The sequence below is a fragment of the Clarias gariepinus genome, chromosome 7 (genome assembly GCF_024256425.1).
Source record: "Clarias gariepinus isolate MV-2021 ecotype Netherlands chromosome 7, CGAR_prim_01v2, whole genome shotgun sequence".
NCBI classification, from domain to species: Eukaryota; Metazoa; Chordata; class Actinopteri; order Siluriformes; family Clariidae; genus Clarias; species Clarias gariepinus.
Window position 1 is genome coordinate 23,309,173 of NC_071106.1, and position 16,721 is coordinate 23,325,893.

Here is a 16,721-nt window from a genome sequence, read left to right on the forward strand (position 1 = left end):
GAATGGCTTCATCCAGCATGATAAAGCATATGACACATACCAAAAGAAATCTCAAGCTGGTGTCATGAATGTGACCTGTGAGTTCAGTGTTCATGAATTTAAATCCAATAGAACAAATTTACAGTGTAGTAAAAGGGACAATAAGTAGATACAATAACAGTGCACCTGAAAAATCTGCGGATATTGAATAATGCACGCACGTCATTATGAACCTGAGTCTTGAAAAGAATATTTGCATCTCATGAAAACCATACCATGAAATGTGCAGTTTTTAGAGCAAGCGGGAGGTCCCTACCCAGTATTAATAGTGTTCATAATGAAGTAATCATTGTCTGCATGTCATAAAAAGGATTACCAAGTTTCTTGAAGGTTTTCTAAACACCTTTGTTAGACTGCACACATTCTATTATCTAATGCATGATAACCAAATTAATTACTGATACTTAGATGAATGCCATAATTAATTATAACTATTTAGCATTTTTTTCAAGCTTTTTTTGATGACATGAAGTGAGTTCAATGGCACTTAATTTGGTCTTCTGTTTTGAAGCTAAGAATGTAGCAGCTGACATTGCCTCAAAACTTTGTGATTCTGTCGCGAGAAAACTGGAAGGCAAGGTCATGGGAACTTTCTCCAGTGAGTATACTACAAATGAAATTTTGTTTACAAAAAATAGCCTTTAACAATTAAATGATAGGTGTTTAACTAGTCTCTCTCTCTCTCTCTCTTTCTCTCTCACACATCCACACATCCTTATTGGCTTGCCTTTCATTTTATTTCATTTCATTGTCCATGTTTCTTACTTGACTTGGGTATAATACGGTTAAACAGATTTTATAAGCAATCTCGTTTTGGTTTTATTGCCCTGATTTTGTCTTGATAGAATGATACTAAAATAATGAGTAAGAATTTTAATCAGTTTTTAGGTTTTGCCACCCGATATGGGTCAACCTGAGAATTATTAGCCAGACCAGATCTCAGACAGGTTTCATCAGTTCAATTAAGAGTGGTAATTAACACATTGAGTTGTTCATAGACTCATTGTTAATAGTGCAACCACATGGGAAAGAATTGTTTGGAGACTTGCGTGTTTGGAAAGCTATTTATTATTATATGTTATATAGACGAGCACAATTTTTTTAAATAAATTTTGTCGTGATAAACGAGCCTATATATACGATACCAAATATCATCGGGTATCATGTGGCATGCTTCGCTTCTTGTTTTGATGCTGAGAATAACGTGATCACAACTGAGTGATTTTTCTCTAAAGCATATTTTATGCGCGCGCGTTCACGCAGAGGGGTGTGTGTTTGTATGTGTGTGCTCGCACAGAGATGTGTGTGTGCGCTCCCGTAAAGAGGACAAAGCAAAGCAGATAAAATGTAATATAGTAAAATAGGAATTTAAAGTACTACCCCAGAAAAAACAGGTGGAGGCCACCTGTTTGGCCTTTTTATGTTCACCAAACTGAAATATATACTTGCTAATAAAACGCTGCCTTTTGCAAAGTGAAAGTGCACGTGATGTGAGCAGCTTTATTCCAGTCTCATAATATACCACATATAACAACAAAGAATACAAAAAACATAGCATAACATAATAAGATCATTATCATATTGTTAACACCTTCGTAATACTCTGTAGTGTTGTAGGGTTGTTACCGGTTTTATCATTTAAGGCTCAGTAGAACATTGTTAAATTCCTAAGTGGCCGGTTATTAAAACGTTATTATGTTTATAGCACATCCTTATGTCCTTGTATTGCTCATGTCAAAATGCGCTGTAGAGTTTTTTTTTTTTATGTTCTTACGAATTTGTTTCCATTGTTAACGGCTTGATGGGCGGTTGCTACACTTAAAAAAAAAAAAAAAAAAAAAAAAAAAACGAACTGTTAGAGACTGCAAGAAATTCAGATCCGTTTTTTTGTTTATTTCAGTCTTTTTTTGCTCTTTCTATTTTAGACGATGTTTTTGCTTTTGTTTGTTTATTAATTCCATGTAACTTAATAAAATGTGTATTAAGATATACAGTGAGGTCAATAAGTATTTGATCACCCTGTGATTTTGCAAGGTCTCTTACTTAGAAATCACGAAGGGGGCTACAATTTTCAGCATAGGTGCATTTCCACTGTAAGAGACAGAATCTAAAAAAAAAAAAAAAATCAGAAAATCACATTGTATGATTAAAAATTTTTTTTTTTTTGTGAATTTCTGTGTCAAATAAGTATTTGATCATTTGCTTATCAAACGGGTTTCTGACCCTCAAAACTATGTATAACTCAGAGACTGGTTATGTGCTCTTGTAGTACACATATTCATTTAAGAAGGTGCTCCTAACAACAATGTGGTATGTGTATAAAAGCCACCTGTTCACAAAATCTTCCATTCAAACCTCACCATCATCGGCAAGACCAAAGAGCTGTCAAAGCAAGTCAAGAACTAGATTTTAGACCTGCACAAGGCTGGAATGGCCCACAAGACCATCAGCTAGAAGCTTGGTGAGAAGGAGACACATGCTGGAGCGATTATTTACAAATGGAGGAAATACAAAGTAACCATTAATGGCCCTATATGCAAGATTTCACCTCATTAAGTAAGAATAATCATGAGAAAAATGAGGGACCAGCCCAGGACTGCACGGGAGGAGCTTGTAAATGATCTCAAGGCAGTTGGGAGTCACCAAACAAACCATTGGTAACACAATACGCCTCCATGGATTGAAATCCTTCGGCACAGCAAGGCTTCCCCTCCTCAAGAAGACGCATGTACAGACCCGTCTGAGGTTTGCCAATGAACAGAGAAAGATTGGGATAAACTGCTGTGGTCAGATGAGACCAAAATTGAGCTTTCTCAGGTGGGAAGAAAAATGCTGATTATGACACTAAGAACACCACAGTTCCTACAGTCAAGCACTGAAGTGGAAACATTATGCTTTGGGGCTGTTTCTTCGCTAAAGGTACAGATTGACTTTGCCAGTCTTCAGACCTTAAACATTTAGCGAAAATCTGTAAAAAAAATAGTGGATCAAAATGCATCCCAAGATGTGTGCAAATCTGGTAAACAACTACAAGAAACATCTTCTCACTGTGCTTTCCAGCAAGGGTTTCTCTACCAAGTACTAGGTCATGTTTTGCTTGGGGATCAAATACTTATTTCCCCTCATTGAAATGCAACTTAATTCATAAAATTTGTATCATGTGCTTTTTCTGTGTTTTTGGTTGATATTTTGTCTCAATCCTTTACCATAAACCTATGATAAAAATTATAGACCCTTAATTTCTTTGTAAGTGGGCAAAGCTTATATATATGTGTATATATATATATATATATATATATATATATATATATATATATATATATATGCAACTCAAATGGGGAAACTACTTAAAATTAAATGGTGCTTTCCAATGGTCTTTTATGTCAGTGAGTAAATGCAGGCACCTGATTATTAAACTAGTGTTTACTATTGGATTGTGGATTAAGTGATTTTTGGTTATTTCTTTTCTTTTCTGCTTTTCTTATCTCGTTTCCCCCTTCTATAGCTGTGGCATCTATGGTGAAGCAGGCTCTGCAAGATGCTCTGGTGCAAATCCTGCAGCCAAAGCGAAGAGTGGACATCCTGAGAGACGTACTTGAGGCACAGACTCAGCACAAACCCTTCGTCATTACTTTCTGTGGGGTTAATGGGGTCGGCAAGTCCACCAACCTTGCCAAGGTCAGGATTTGTATAGCTGCTGTTTTTATGGTATATTGCTTAGTTTGCTTAATGCCTTTTACACAAGACTGAAATAATACCTGTCTTTTTTTGTCAGTCTCCTGCTGTTAGCACGAAGTTGTTAGAAGTAGATACCTAATCCCATTGTGAGAAATGCTGTGAAGTGGTGCATCTATGGATCAGACTGGTCAAGCTAGCACACCTCATAGATACTTAAAAAAAGGTCACTAGGTATGACGTAGCCTCCAAATTCCCCTCAATCTGATTGTTGTGTTGCTCAAACAATGTTTGAACAGTTTTGCAGTGTTTTGGGACACATTATTATTATTAACATTATTCTTATATTATTCTAACATTAGCATATCCAGCATTACCTTTACTATGAAATTGATTATCTGATTACAAATAGTAACTGTCAAGGTGTGTGTATATATTTATTTAAGTACAGTCGTGGCCAAAAGTTTTGAGAATGACACAAATATTAGTTTTCACAAAGTTTGCTGCTAAACTGCTTTTAGATCTTTGTTTCAGTTGTTTCTGTGATGTACTGAAATATAATTACAAGCACTTCATACGTTTTAAAGGCTTTTATCGATGACATTTATGCAAAGAGTCAGTATTTTGTAAAGTGCAGTAAAGTGCAGTGTTCGCCCTTTTTTTTCAGGACCTCTGCAATTGGACTGGGCATGCTCACAGTCAACTTCTGGGCCAAATCCTGACTGATAGCAACCCATTCTTTCATAATCACTTCTTGGAGTTTGTCAGAATCAGTGGGTTTTTGTTTGTCCACCTGCCTCTTGAGGATTGACCACAAGTTCTCAATGGGATTAAGATCTGGGGAGTTTCCAGGCCATGGACCCAAAATTTTAATGTTTTGGTCCCCGAGCCACTTAGTTATCACATTTGCCTTATGGCACGGTGCTCCATCGTGCTGGAAAATGCATTGTTCTTCACCAAACTGTTGTTAAATTGTTGGAAGAAGTTGCTGTTGAAGGGTGTTTTGGTACCATTCTTAATTCATGGCTGTGTTTTTGGGCAAAATTGTGAATAAGCCCACTCCCTTGGATGAGAAGCAACCCCACACATGATTGGTCTCAGGATGCTTTACTGTTGGCATGACACAGGACTGATGGTAGCGCTCACCTTTTCTTCTCCAGACAAGCCTTTTTCCAGATGCCCCAAACAATCGGAAAGAGGCTTCATCTGAGAATATGACTTTGCCCCAGTCCTCAGCAGTCCATTCACCATACTTTCTGCAGACGATCAATCTGTACCTGATGTTTTTTTTTGGAGAGAAGTGGCTTCTTTGCTGCCCTTCTTGACACCAGGCCATCTTCCAAAAGTCTTCGCCTCACTGTGCGTGCAGATGCGCTCACACCTGCCTGCTGCCATTCCTGTGCAAGCTCTGCACTGGTGGCACTCTGATCCCGCAGCTGAATCCTCTTTAGGAGACGATCCTGGCACTTGCTGGACTTTCTTGGACGCCCTGAAGCCTTCTTAACAAAAATTAAACCTCTTTCCTTAAAGTTCTTGATGATCCTATGAATTGTTAATTTAGGTGCAATCTTAGTAGCCACAATATCCTTGCCTGTGAAGCCATTTGTTATGCAACACAATGATGGCTGCACGCGTCTTTGCAGGTTACCGTGGTTAACAATGGAAGAACAATGATTTCAAGCATCCCCCTTCTTTTAACATGTCCAGTCTGCCATTCTAACCCAATCAGCCTGACATAATGATCTCCAGCCTTGTGCTCGTCAACCTTCTCACCTGAGTTAACAAGACGATTACTGAAATGATCTCAGCAGGTCCTTTAATGACGGCAATGAAATGCAGTGGAAAGGTTGTTTTGGAATGAAGTAAATTTTCATGGCAAAGAAGGACTATGCAATTCATCTAATCACTCTTTATAACATTCTGGAGTATATGCAAATTGCTATTATAGCAACTTTTCCAATTTCCAATATTTATGTAATTCTCGAAACTTTTGGCCACGACTGTGTGTATGTATGTATGTATGTATGTATGTATATATATATATATATACACACACACACACACACACACACACACACACACACAGTGTAACCTCGGATTGCAAGTAACCTGGTTTGCAAGCGTTCTGCAAAAAAGTTTTTTAACTTTGACTTGAAAAACGAGCAAGTCTTGGTTTACGATTACCAAGTGTCATGTAGCTCGCACACGCTTCTTATTTGGACGCTGAACGTCACGTCATCACATCTGGGCCAATGTTTTTTCTTTCTCTCGCATGCTGCGGAATTGTGGGTAAATGTCTTCCCTGCTCTTTCTTAGTGCACGTCTCTCACTGGTATCAACATCCGTGTGCGCATGTACTGTTTACTATAACACTGTGACCGTTTATTTTGTCTTTTTATGTGTGTGCGTGAAAGTAGTCCTGTGTAAAGCATAAGAAAGTGTCATTAGAGAAGTTAAAGATCCATTTTCTCTCTTCTGTCAGCCTTCACTACATACGCACAAATACATGGCGCGTGCTCACACGCACAAACAAGAACAGAAACACTTATGTCAGGATTTATTTTAACTTTTTTAAAGGTAAAGTGCAGGTTAATTTGTTTTATTTCTACTTTTTATTTTATATTAATTATTTTTATGTATTTGGGTTGTGGAACGAATAATAATAATAATAACAAATAAATACACATTGTTCTACAAATTGTGGTCAATGATGCCAAACCCACTGGTCTACAGAGATGTGGGGACAGAACCAATATTGTCAGATATGACATTCCTTATCATATTCACAAGCGGTTGAGTGCAGTGGTTTTGGTTCCAAAAACGTGATGAATCATAGAGATTATAACTGTCCTCTTCTACAGATCTCATACTGGCTGATTGAGAATGGCTTCTCAGTCCTGATTGCTGCATGCGACACATTTCGTGCGGGTGCAGTGGAACAGTTGAGGACCCACCAACAACGACTGAATTCGCTACACCCACCACAGCAACATGGACGCCCCGTCATTCAGCTTTTTGAAAGGGGTTATGGCAAGGACGCTGCCGGCATTGCAATGGAAGCTATTGCTTATGGTAACTTGTAATTGCATATCATTGAGAAATTTGATTTTTAAAATAGTAAAGTGTAACATTTTCACCTCCTTCTTAACATAAACCATTACACAAATTAGCTAGCCTTGCCACCAAATAACTCATCTTTCTTTAAAATAGAGAAAAAAAGCAGTTGGATCCGTAAATATTTATACATTTACAATTTACAATTTATTTTTCTTTTAGCAGTCAAACAGTACACTTTACTGTTTAAGTTTAAAATAAAATATGAGCTCAAACTACAATTTAGATACAATTTGTGGGTGTTTACATCCAAATCATGAATGTGAATGTAGGAAGTAGAGCACTTTTTACATGGGATTCATCTCTTTTTAACGGACCAAAAGTAATTAAACAAATAGGTGCTTAGTTGTTTTATGGCCTGGAGTATATAATTGCCTTATTATGTAAGCAGATAAAGTTCTGGAGTGGATTTAAGGGCATTTGTCTGTTGCTGTTATTTTTTTTATTTATTTAAATATGTACTCTTCATGAAGGAGAGTGACAAACTAAGAAGCACCAACAGATGAAAAAAACTGTAAAAAATAAAATAAATAATAATAATAATAAAAAAAACACTTGTGATGAATGACAAGAATTCATTCCCTGATTAAGAAAAAAAAAACTTTTTTATAGGGCAGATTAAGTACAAAAGATATCTCTTCGGAAGTTAGCCATATCTGTGAGAGTTGACAAAACTTAATGCATAGTGTTTAAAAGATGATCAGTAGATTAGTCTTGGGCAAAACCATTGTGGAAGAAGGCCCACATATTTCTGGAATAATATCTGATGGACAAATGAAACAAAGATTGTAATTTATATCAGAATGATGGTGCAAAGGGTATGGAGATGTGAAGAAAACCAACAGTAAATTTGTAAACGGACAAATATTCATGGTCCTGACATACACAATCTTCTATATTTATTGTTTTTTTTTTTTTCTTTTCTGCTTATCTTATCTTATAGCCCGTAATCAGGGGTTTGATGTTGTGCTGGTAGACACAGCTGGCCGCATGCAGGATAATGCTCCACTAATGACTGCTCTGGCTAAGCTTATTGCGGTCAATACTCCAGATTTGGTGCTGTTTGTAGGAGAGGCTTTAGTGGGCAATGAGGCTGTGGATCAGCTGGTAAGTTCAGTATTATCTCAATACTCAACACCACTTACAGAAGTTTTTTTTTTAGATGTTACTAGGGTATGCTAAAATACAATTATAAGGCTTTTATTGACCATTACATCAAGTTTATGCAAAAAGTCAATATTTAAACATTTCAAAACTTTTGGATACTGATGTAAGTTACATCAAATTTGGTGTGGTTTGTATGCAGTGTTTGACCCTGTGTGTTTTTATCCTTCAATTTTGCAAAAATATCCCCTCTATATGGACACCTTTTGGAACATCCCCACCCTGCAACCTGATAATCATGTGCTAGCACCTTGTATAAACAAGGTCATAAGCACATTTATAACACAAGCGAAATTCATGTAATGCCAAAATGTTCCAAAAAAATATATATATTTTTTTTCAATTTACCCAAAAATCAAGTATTGAAATATCTTCAACTTGCTGGGTGTTTAAAAAAAAAAAAATGTTTCCAGTGACCCAAAATACGATGTTCAGTACAGGTATGTTAAGGCTCTGAGTTACTGATCGGAAGGTCGGTGGTTCAAGCCCAGCTCTGAAATTAACATTTAAGTTAGTCCACTATAATAAGCGGTGTGCCACAGTCTCCTCTTTTTCACCTGCTGAAAAAAGCTGGGATATGTGAGAAATAAAGGTTTATACTGTGCAGTAATGTATATGTAATGAATAAAGTCTAAAGTTAATGTGTACACTAGGCAAAAATGCAGAGAACAAAAGATGTTTTTAAAAATATCTGTATACCTGTAGATGAGATATTAAGTTTAAAAGTAAAACAATCTTCAGAAGGTAGCCACATTTGTGTGAGTCAACCATAATAAAATATAATGTTTAGCAGATGATATAAACCAATAATAAGCCTAATTTATTATTCATCTGCTTAGATTTAAGTACCTGCTTCACGTATTGGGCTGAACTTTTGGTATTTAGCTAATAAACTAATGCATACTTTAGAAATAACCTTTACTAAAAAGGTTTTTGTAAGGTAAAGAAGTTCTGTTAAGACCAACCAAGTCAGTGTTGCATTAAATTTGGGTTTACCAGAGTTTGAAACCGTGTGTGCCAACACTCCTTTTTTTTAAATTAGTTTTTATCATAATTTTAACAGAAGATTAGTATTTACATTTACCATATTTTGCCATTTTTTTTTCAAAAAGAACATTCCATAGTAAAGGATTAAGCAAATAGAGCTTCAGTTAAGCTATTCAGTGCTGAGATTTAAAATTTACTTTTCCATTAGTAGTACTAATATCATTAATCATTAATAATATCATAAGTGGTGTGCCACAGTGTCCTCCTTTTCATAAAATGTAGCCACTGATATTGCAGGTGATCAAACGGAAACGTTTTCCATTCACCTTGTCTGGTCTTTTTTTTTTTTTTTTTTTTTCAATTGACCCAAAAAATGAAGTATTGAAATATCTTCAGCTTGCTGGGTGTTTTTAAAAATGGCTTTGTTTCCAGTAACCCAAAATACGATGCTGCGGTGGTTCAGTGTGTTAAGGCTCTGAGTCAAATCAGGTCTGTGGTTCAAGCTATTATTTCAATTAGTAGTATAATGTCATACAGTAAGTTTCATCCTATTCATATTAAGTAACCACTGACATTGCAGGTGATCAAACAGAAACTTTTTCCATAAACCTTGTCTGTTCTTTAAAGATGGACGGTAAATCACTAGGACAAAGAAAACCATTTCTGTTTTCTAGTTTTTATATCTCATCTTAGGACTTTCACTACAAGGCAAATTAAAAACACAATAGAGTCACAGCTATAAGCAATGTAACCTGATGTGAATTTAACCTCACATTCCTTATTCTTTAATAATGAGATTTTTTATATATGCAAGAACATATGTTTCTGCAAATGTTCTATTGTTCCTTAATATGAAACTTTTATATCTTAAATCAACCGTATTGCAATTTAAAATGTGTGTACGCAGGTTAAGTTTAACCAGGCTCTGGCTGATCATTCCATGTCTGATAATCCAAGACTCATAGATGGCATAGTTCTCACCAAGTTTGACACTATTGATGATAAGGTATGCTTTTTCTTGCTAGTTTATGTAGATATTTATTTATTTATTTATTTATTTATTTGTTTGTTTGCCTAGTGTTATGCTTTGGTATATCAAAGTTTTGAATGTGATTTGTCTTAAACATAATTTCTTTCTTTGTAGGTTGGTGCTGCAATCTCCATGACCTACATCACAAGTCAGCCCATTGTGTTTGTGGGTACAGGCCAAACCTATAATGATCTCCGCAGCCTCAATGTTAGAGCTGTCGTGAATGCACTCATGAAGGCTTGAGTACTGTGCAGAAGAATGTGCCTAAATGTCTTTAATTGGATGTGGTTAAGGGTTGACCAGCCAATTGCCACCACTTATAGTGTTAAAGTCTTCAGAAATATAAAAGGTTGAATATCTTGTCTTACTATAAATCATAAAAATCCCTGTTTCATCAGATATCTTTTGTAAACGTAATTTAAGTTTGAAATTTAAAAAATAAAACGTCTTCAAGATGTTGGGGGTACAGAATACTAGTGCATTCCAGAACCAGGCCTAGTACCAGTGCTTATAAAATACTCAACATGGCTAATGTCTGCTTGGCATGTCTGTACTAATGTGAGTAATACATCAAAGCACAAAGATTTTCATAATATTTCATCCTGGGAGATCTTGTTGATGTTAATTGTTGTTGCTCCCTTTGCAAAACCCCTGTTGCTGGTAAACTGTTGCCCAAAGATAAATCTCAAATACAATAAAGGAATTCTACAAGTTTTTATTGTTCCTAATTTCAGCAAAATGTAATGATTGTTTAGTGCCAGTTATAAAATGTAATCCCCATTACATACTATTCTGTACTTAAGATATGAATGTATGTCAGGTTTGTCTGCAGGCTCGATCTCTTTTTCATTATCATAGTGCCAAATATACACACTACTGTATTGATTTAAGTTAAACTCATAAAAAAAAGTGTGAGATTTCACTTTTGTACAGAGCAGAAGTAGAAAAAATGTAGATGAGTGTATATATTAAAACATTTGGGAAAATGCAGAGAAGGTCAAATGGATATTTGTTTTCAGTATCAGATATAAATTCCGCTCCAACATTATTGTGGCCTTATAATAATAATAATAATAATAATAAATGGGTATGAAAAGTGATGTATAACAATATTTTTGTGCTTAATTAATTTAAGGAAAAAATCCAAATTATTAAAATAAATTTATTCTTAAAACTTATAAAGCAAATGTCCCTGAAACATGGATCACATTCATATTTTTAATACTTCAGGGCCCATATTCGCAAAGCTTCTTAGAATTATTTCAGAGAACTCCTATCTTAGCCTAAAATGTCCTAGCTGGGAGTCTTAGACTAAAAGTGATTTAGAAAACTTTTTAGAGCACCTTTGAGTATGGAAAGTACAAAAACCTTTATCTTAGTGAGGGGGTGTGACCCCGTTGCTGGGAATGATGCAGCAATTCAAGGACTGTGATTGGTTGATTAAAAAAATAATAATCTCTGACCTCTGCAAAGGTCTTGAAATACACTCTTTGTGAAAATAGAATACATGATATAATGTTTGTCTAGATTAAATATCTTAAAGTTATTTAAAACAGCCAAATGTTAAAAATATGTCTACTTTAGAAGCAACCAATTTCCACACAGTAGTTACTATATTAAAGTTCTTACTGATTTTCTTATTACTTTTATTAGATTATTTCAGATTGATGGGAGCAAAATGGCTGAACTTTTACCAATTTACAAGATTACATGTTTTAAGTTGCACTTTTGGAGATTATGTAGCAAACAATCCAAGAGAGATGTAAGGAAGTAAAACAACAAGAAAACCAAATTGGACAGAAAAGCAGTGTTTTCTTTTATCTTTATGTTCAGTATTTGGAGAATATTTCTTCTTTCCACCATTTTGTCCTCTGCTATAGAAACTCTTAAGCCTCTTAAAAGTCCTCCTCTCTACTCTTAACAATTTTTACCTTAGGAGCTGTTTTTAGGTCAAAGATGTTTCGTGTATCATTTTTATCTTAACTAAGATTTAATCCTAAATTTAAGGGAAAATTCTAAGAATTTTTTAGAATTTCGTCACTAGGGGCAACTTTTAGGCTTAAGAAGCTTTGTGAATACGGGCCCAGATGTTTAGGCTCTCAAGTGGCTACCAAAGAGTGTTTCACCGTTTCTGAAAATTAAGTGAAAATATTAACCCCCGCCCCCCAACCGAACACTGTTTATGGTTAGATGTAGTTAAAAGGCTAAATTTTATCCAAGGGTCATAACTAAAGATTGCAAAAGATTGTGTTTTAAGAGTTATCAGGTCTCCAAAAATACAGTTACAGGCTCCAGGTGGTGACCAAAGTAGCTGTCAATGTGCCTAGGTTTTTTTTAAATTTTTTTTTAAGTAAAATATTAAGCATATTGACGCGTATTTGTCACCACCTAAAGCCTGCAATTGTATATTATGTTTGTAGAACTATGTTTAATTGTGAAAGTAAAAACACCCACAGTGCAAAAATAACTCAAGGGATTGTAGATCGTTTACATAGTAAACAACCTTGTAGGCTTAAGAAAATGACTCATCCGTAAGGCTAAAGTGAAGCATTGGGAAAAGGTTGTGTCGTCAAATGAGTCCAGATTTACCCTGTCCCAGAGAGATGGATGAAGTCAAGAAAATTGAAATAATCTTTCAACTTTGTGAGAAAATATGTATGAATTAAAATTATCAGATTGTCCCAGGCTCAAATTCATTAGGCTCAAATTGTAAAAGAGTAGTTCAGGGAGCATGTGTCATCATTTTGACAAATGGATTGGCCATCACAGAGTCCAGGCTCTGATTCTTGGGGATGTGCTGGAGAAGACTATACACAGTGGTCCAACTCTTTCAGGCAGAACCAGCAGATCAAAGGAGCAGTTATCGGCTATGACACGTAGCCTTTTGAGTTTAGAAGCCAAAACTCTCCGTGCATACACACCTACAGTATGAGATGCACACACGGACACACACAATCTGTCTGTGGAGATACACCATGCTCTCTGCATGGTAAACAACAGGTCTTTACTTCGTAATACACCTGGCCATAACTAAAAATGAAGATTTAGGTCTAAAAAAGATGCTTATTCATTGGCGTGTATAAACCCGCAGCTGGCACTTTCACTTAACAAAAGGCAGCATTTAAATCAAAAGCATGATAAACGTGGTTTTTCCAATACGTCAGCACGCTTTTGCTCAAGTCATAAGAGAATATATTAAGAGAGAAATAATATAAAGCATAATATGACTGTCCATACAGTAAATGAAAAGTATCAAATCCAACAATTAAGTCTGATTTAATTGCTATTATTAATCATTTTTTTAAATCTATTTTAGGCAGAGGCATCCTTCTTGTCTTGTTAATTTATCTAACCCCCCCTACAGTATTTGCCAAGAGCGCACACAGTTTGATAAATTTACACTTATAAATGAAAGGTAAGAAAAAATTCAGCAGAATCTTCTGACACAATGCTTGCTCTGAAGGACTACTCGACAAGAATATATAGAATAAGAAGCATATTTATAATAAGGAATATTGAAATAAAATTATATCAAATAAGAATTTGCAAATTTCTTATTCACTGCTAAACTAGTCAAATATGCTTATACTGTTACTTACGAGTAAGTAAATTACATTTACTTTACATTAATTAAATTGCAAGTAAATTACAAACTGCATGTAATGTAAAATATAAATAAAACAGTATTAAACACAAATATATTATATGGTAGTATAAACAATAAAAAAGCTATTTACACGAGTGCTTAAATGTAAAGCAAATGCAATTATTAACTTATTGTGTATATTTAACTTCATTCAGCCATTTAAGTAATATGAAAAATAACATGCCCACCAGCCCACTATTATTTTCTGTTCAAATTTAAAGATGCCCGCATGTGTGTGCAAAAAGACAAAGTACAACAAAGAATACAAAAGTGTATAATCTTTAATAAAGTTAGCCTAAAACAATATTGTTTCCAATGCTGAAGCAAACCAGATTTTGTTTCTGTTTTAGTCTATTCGCTGAATACAACGCGACAACGCGCTCCGAGGTGACACCCACAGAATCCCAGTTACTGTAATTCCTCTTCTCACATTTCATTCACGATAGGTGTGAGGTTATGAAACCGGTTTCGTAGAATTGAGGGGTTTAAAACGAATTAACAAAACAGAGCAGAGCTAAATGAAAGGTGAGAAGAGGGATTACAGTAACTGAGCGCGCTGTTGCGTTGTATATACTGTACAACACGCGTTTATCAGCCTTTTGATCAAAACGCTGCCTTTTGTAAAATGAAAGTACGAGCCACTGGTTTTTCCACATGGCAATGAACAGCACTATTTCAGTCATATTTTCAGTAATGAATTCACAAGCATATCACATTCCAGCTATTATTTAGTGGTTAAATAATGGATGAAAATTATTCAATGCTGGACACAAACAGCTAAAAACATGATGATTATTATTATAAAAAGCCCGAAACACTGAACAAAATACACAGGACTGTGTATTTCAACAATAATGTTGTAAAAATCTAAATAACTTTACAGATTTTCATTGTAAAGGGTTTAAACAATGTTTTCCATGCATGTTCAATTAATCATAATCAATTAATTAACATGCACCCGTGGAATGGTCGTTAAGACCTTAATAGCTTACAGAAAGTAGGCATTTAAGGTCACAGTTCTAAAAACACAGGACACTAAAGAGACTTGTCTACTGACTGTGAAAAACACCCAAAGAAAAATGCCCAGGGTCCCTGCTCATCTGCGTGAACGTGCATTAGGCATGCTGCAGGGAGGCATGAGGGCCGCTGATGTGGTTAGGGCAATAAACTGCCATGTCCGCACTGTGAGACGCCTAAGACAGCGCTACAGGGAGACAGGAAGGACAGCTGATCATCCTCGCAGTGGAGGACCACATGTAACAACACCTGCACAGGATCAGTACATCCGAATATCACACCTGCGTGACAGGTACAGGATGGCCACAACAACTGCCCGAGTCACACCAGGAACACACAATCCCTCCATCAGTGCTCAGACTGTCCGCAATAGGCAGTCCATGAGGAGGAGATGCACTGCAGTACTTCAATCAGCTGGTGGCCACACCAGATACTGACTGGTACTTTTGATTTTGAGCCTCCCTTCATCAGGGACACATTGTAAAACTTTTTTAGTTTATGTCTTATGGTGTTGACTCTTTTAGTATTCATACAAATATTTATACATTAAGTTTACTAAAAGTAAAAACAGTTGAAAGTCAGAGGACGTTTCTTTTTTTTGCTGAGTATACATAATACAACTAATTATATTGGCGGATATTCAGTAAAGCACAACACATTTATTTAAATTCCCGAATGTTGTTTGCAGCAGGCCGCGCGCCAAATTGCGCCATCTCACAAGAAAAAAACGTGCATTCTTAATAGCCACATCTGTAGGCTAATATGAATATGTTAAATATGAAGATAGAAAAAATATTACCTTTTATTTTAAACAAATGTGCACAATTTTTTTAATAAAGGGTTAAAATGGATGGGCTATTAGGTATGGTTTAATATAATAAAAAAAAGGGAAGCTTGGGTGGTAAAGGCAGGACTCGAACTGGAGTTTTCATGCACATAATATGATCAAATTCAAATTTTAATTTAATGTCACATACACAGTCATACACAGTACGATATGCAGTGAAATGCTTATACGACCGCCTGTGACCTTAACAATTTTTAAAACAATTAACAAGAAATAGAAATAGAAAAGAAGCAAGAAATAAATAAATAGCTTAACTATAAGAAAGTAGAACAAAATATAAACATTTTCAAAAATATATAACAAATATTAAACCTATTTGTACAAGACAAAATTAATTTAAATGCAAATAAAAAGTGGAATGAATGAAAAATGTCCAGAAGTGTGCAAATGAGCATTGTGTGTGCAAATGTGCAATATGTCCATGATTGTCCGGTCTACAGTGTATTGAGGTGTGTGCACAGATAAATAATGTCCATGAGCGTCCATTTCTGTGCAATGTTGCAAAAACACTGAGATGATTAGTCCTGTGTGTTAATCTGGTTGAGAGACTATCGCCTGCAGGAAGAAGCTCCTCCTCAGTCTCCATGTTGGCCTTCAGAGTTTTCCTGACCGCAACAAAGAGAACAGTTCATTGTTGGGGTGGCTGAGGTCCTTCACGATCTTCCTGGCGGTGGTCCAGCACCGCATGCTGTAGATCGAGTGCAGGTCAGGGAGCTCAGTGCGGATGGTGTGCTCAGCCGAACGCACGACCCTCCGTAGAGCGCTTCTATCCTGCATGGTGCTGTTCCTGAACCAGGTTAAGATGTTTCCCGTCAGGATGCTCTCTCTGGTGCAGGAGTAAAAGTTTCTGAGAGGGCAGTCTAAAGTCTCTTAAGCGCCTGAGATGGTACAGATGCTGCTGAGCGATTTTCACCATGGTGTTGATGTGACAGGACCATAACAGGTCCTATGAGATGTGAACACCAAGGTATCGGACGCTGTCCACTGTTTATGACGGGGGTCTGGTAGTTCCTCTCCTGCTTTGTACTAAAGTCCACTATCAACTTCTTTGTCTGGCACCAGTTTTCTAGATTTCCAACCTTCTCCAGGTAGGATGTTGCCAGAGATCAGGCCCACCACGACAGTATCATCAGCAAACTTAAAGATGATGGTGGAGTTTGTAGTGGCTATGCAGTCATAGGTGTAAAATGAGTACAGCAGGG

The 16,721-nt window shown here is 36.0% G+C and overlaps 1 protein-coding gene across 2 annotated transcripts in view; it reads left to right on the top strand.

The window, feature by feature from the left end:
* srpra (SRP receptor subunit alpha) overlaps positions 1–10,723 on the top strand; it is a 52,436-nt gene extending 41,713 nt beyond the window's left edge. For both annotated transcript variants that reach the window (XM_053499746.1, XM_053499747.1), the window contains exons 9-14: positions 551–637; positions 3,545–3,717; positions 6,576–6,786; positions 7,772–7,935; positions 9,887–9,985; positions 10,124–10,723. In XM_053499746.1, the coding sequence (XP_053355721.1) occupies positions 551–637; positions 3,545–3,717; positions 6,576–6,786; positions 7,772–7,935; positions 9,887–9,985; positions 10,124–10,252 (863 nt within the window). In that variant the 3' untranslated portion in view covers positions 10,253–10,723. The remainder of the gene's footprint in view (positions 1–550; positions 638–3,544; positions 3,718–6,575; positions 6,787–7,771; positions 7,936–9,886; positions 9,986–10,123) is intronic.
* Positions 10,724–16,721: the final 5,998 nt, after the last annotated feature.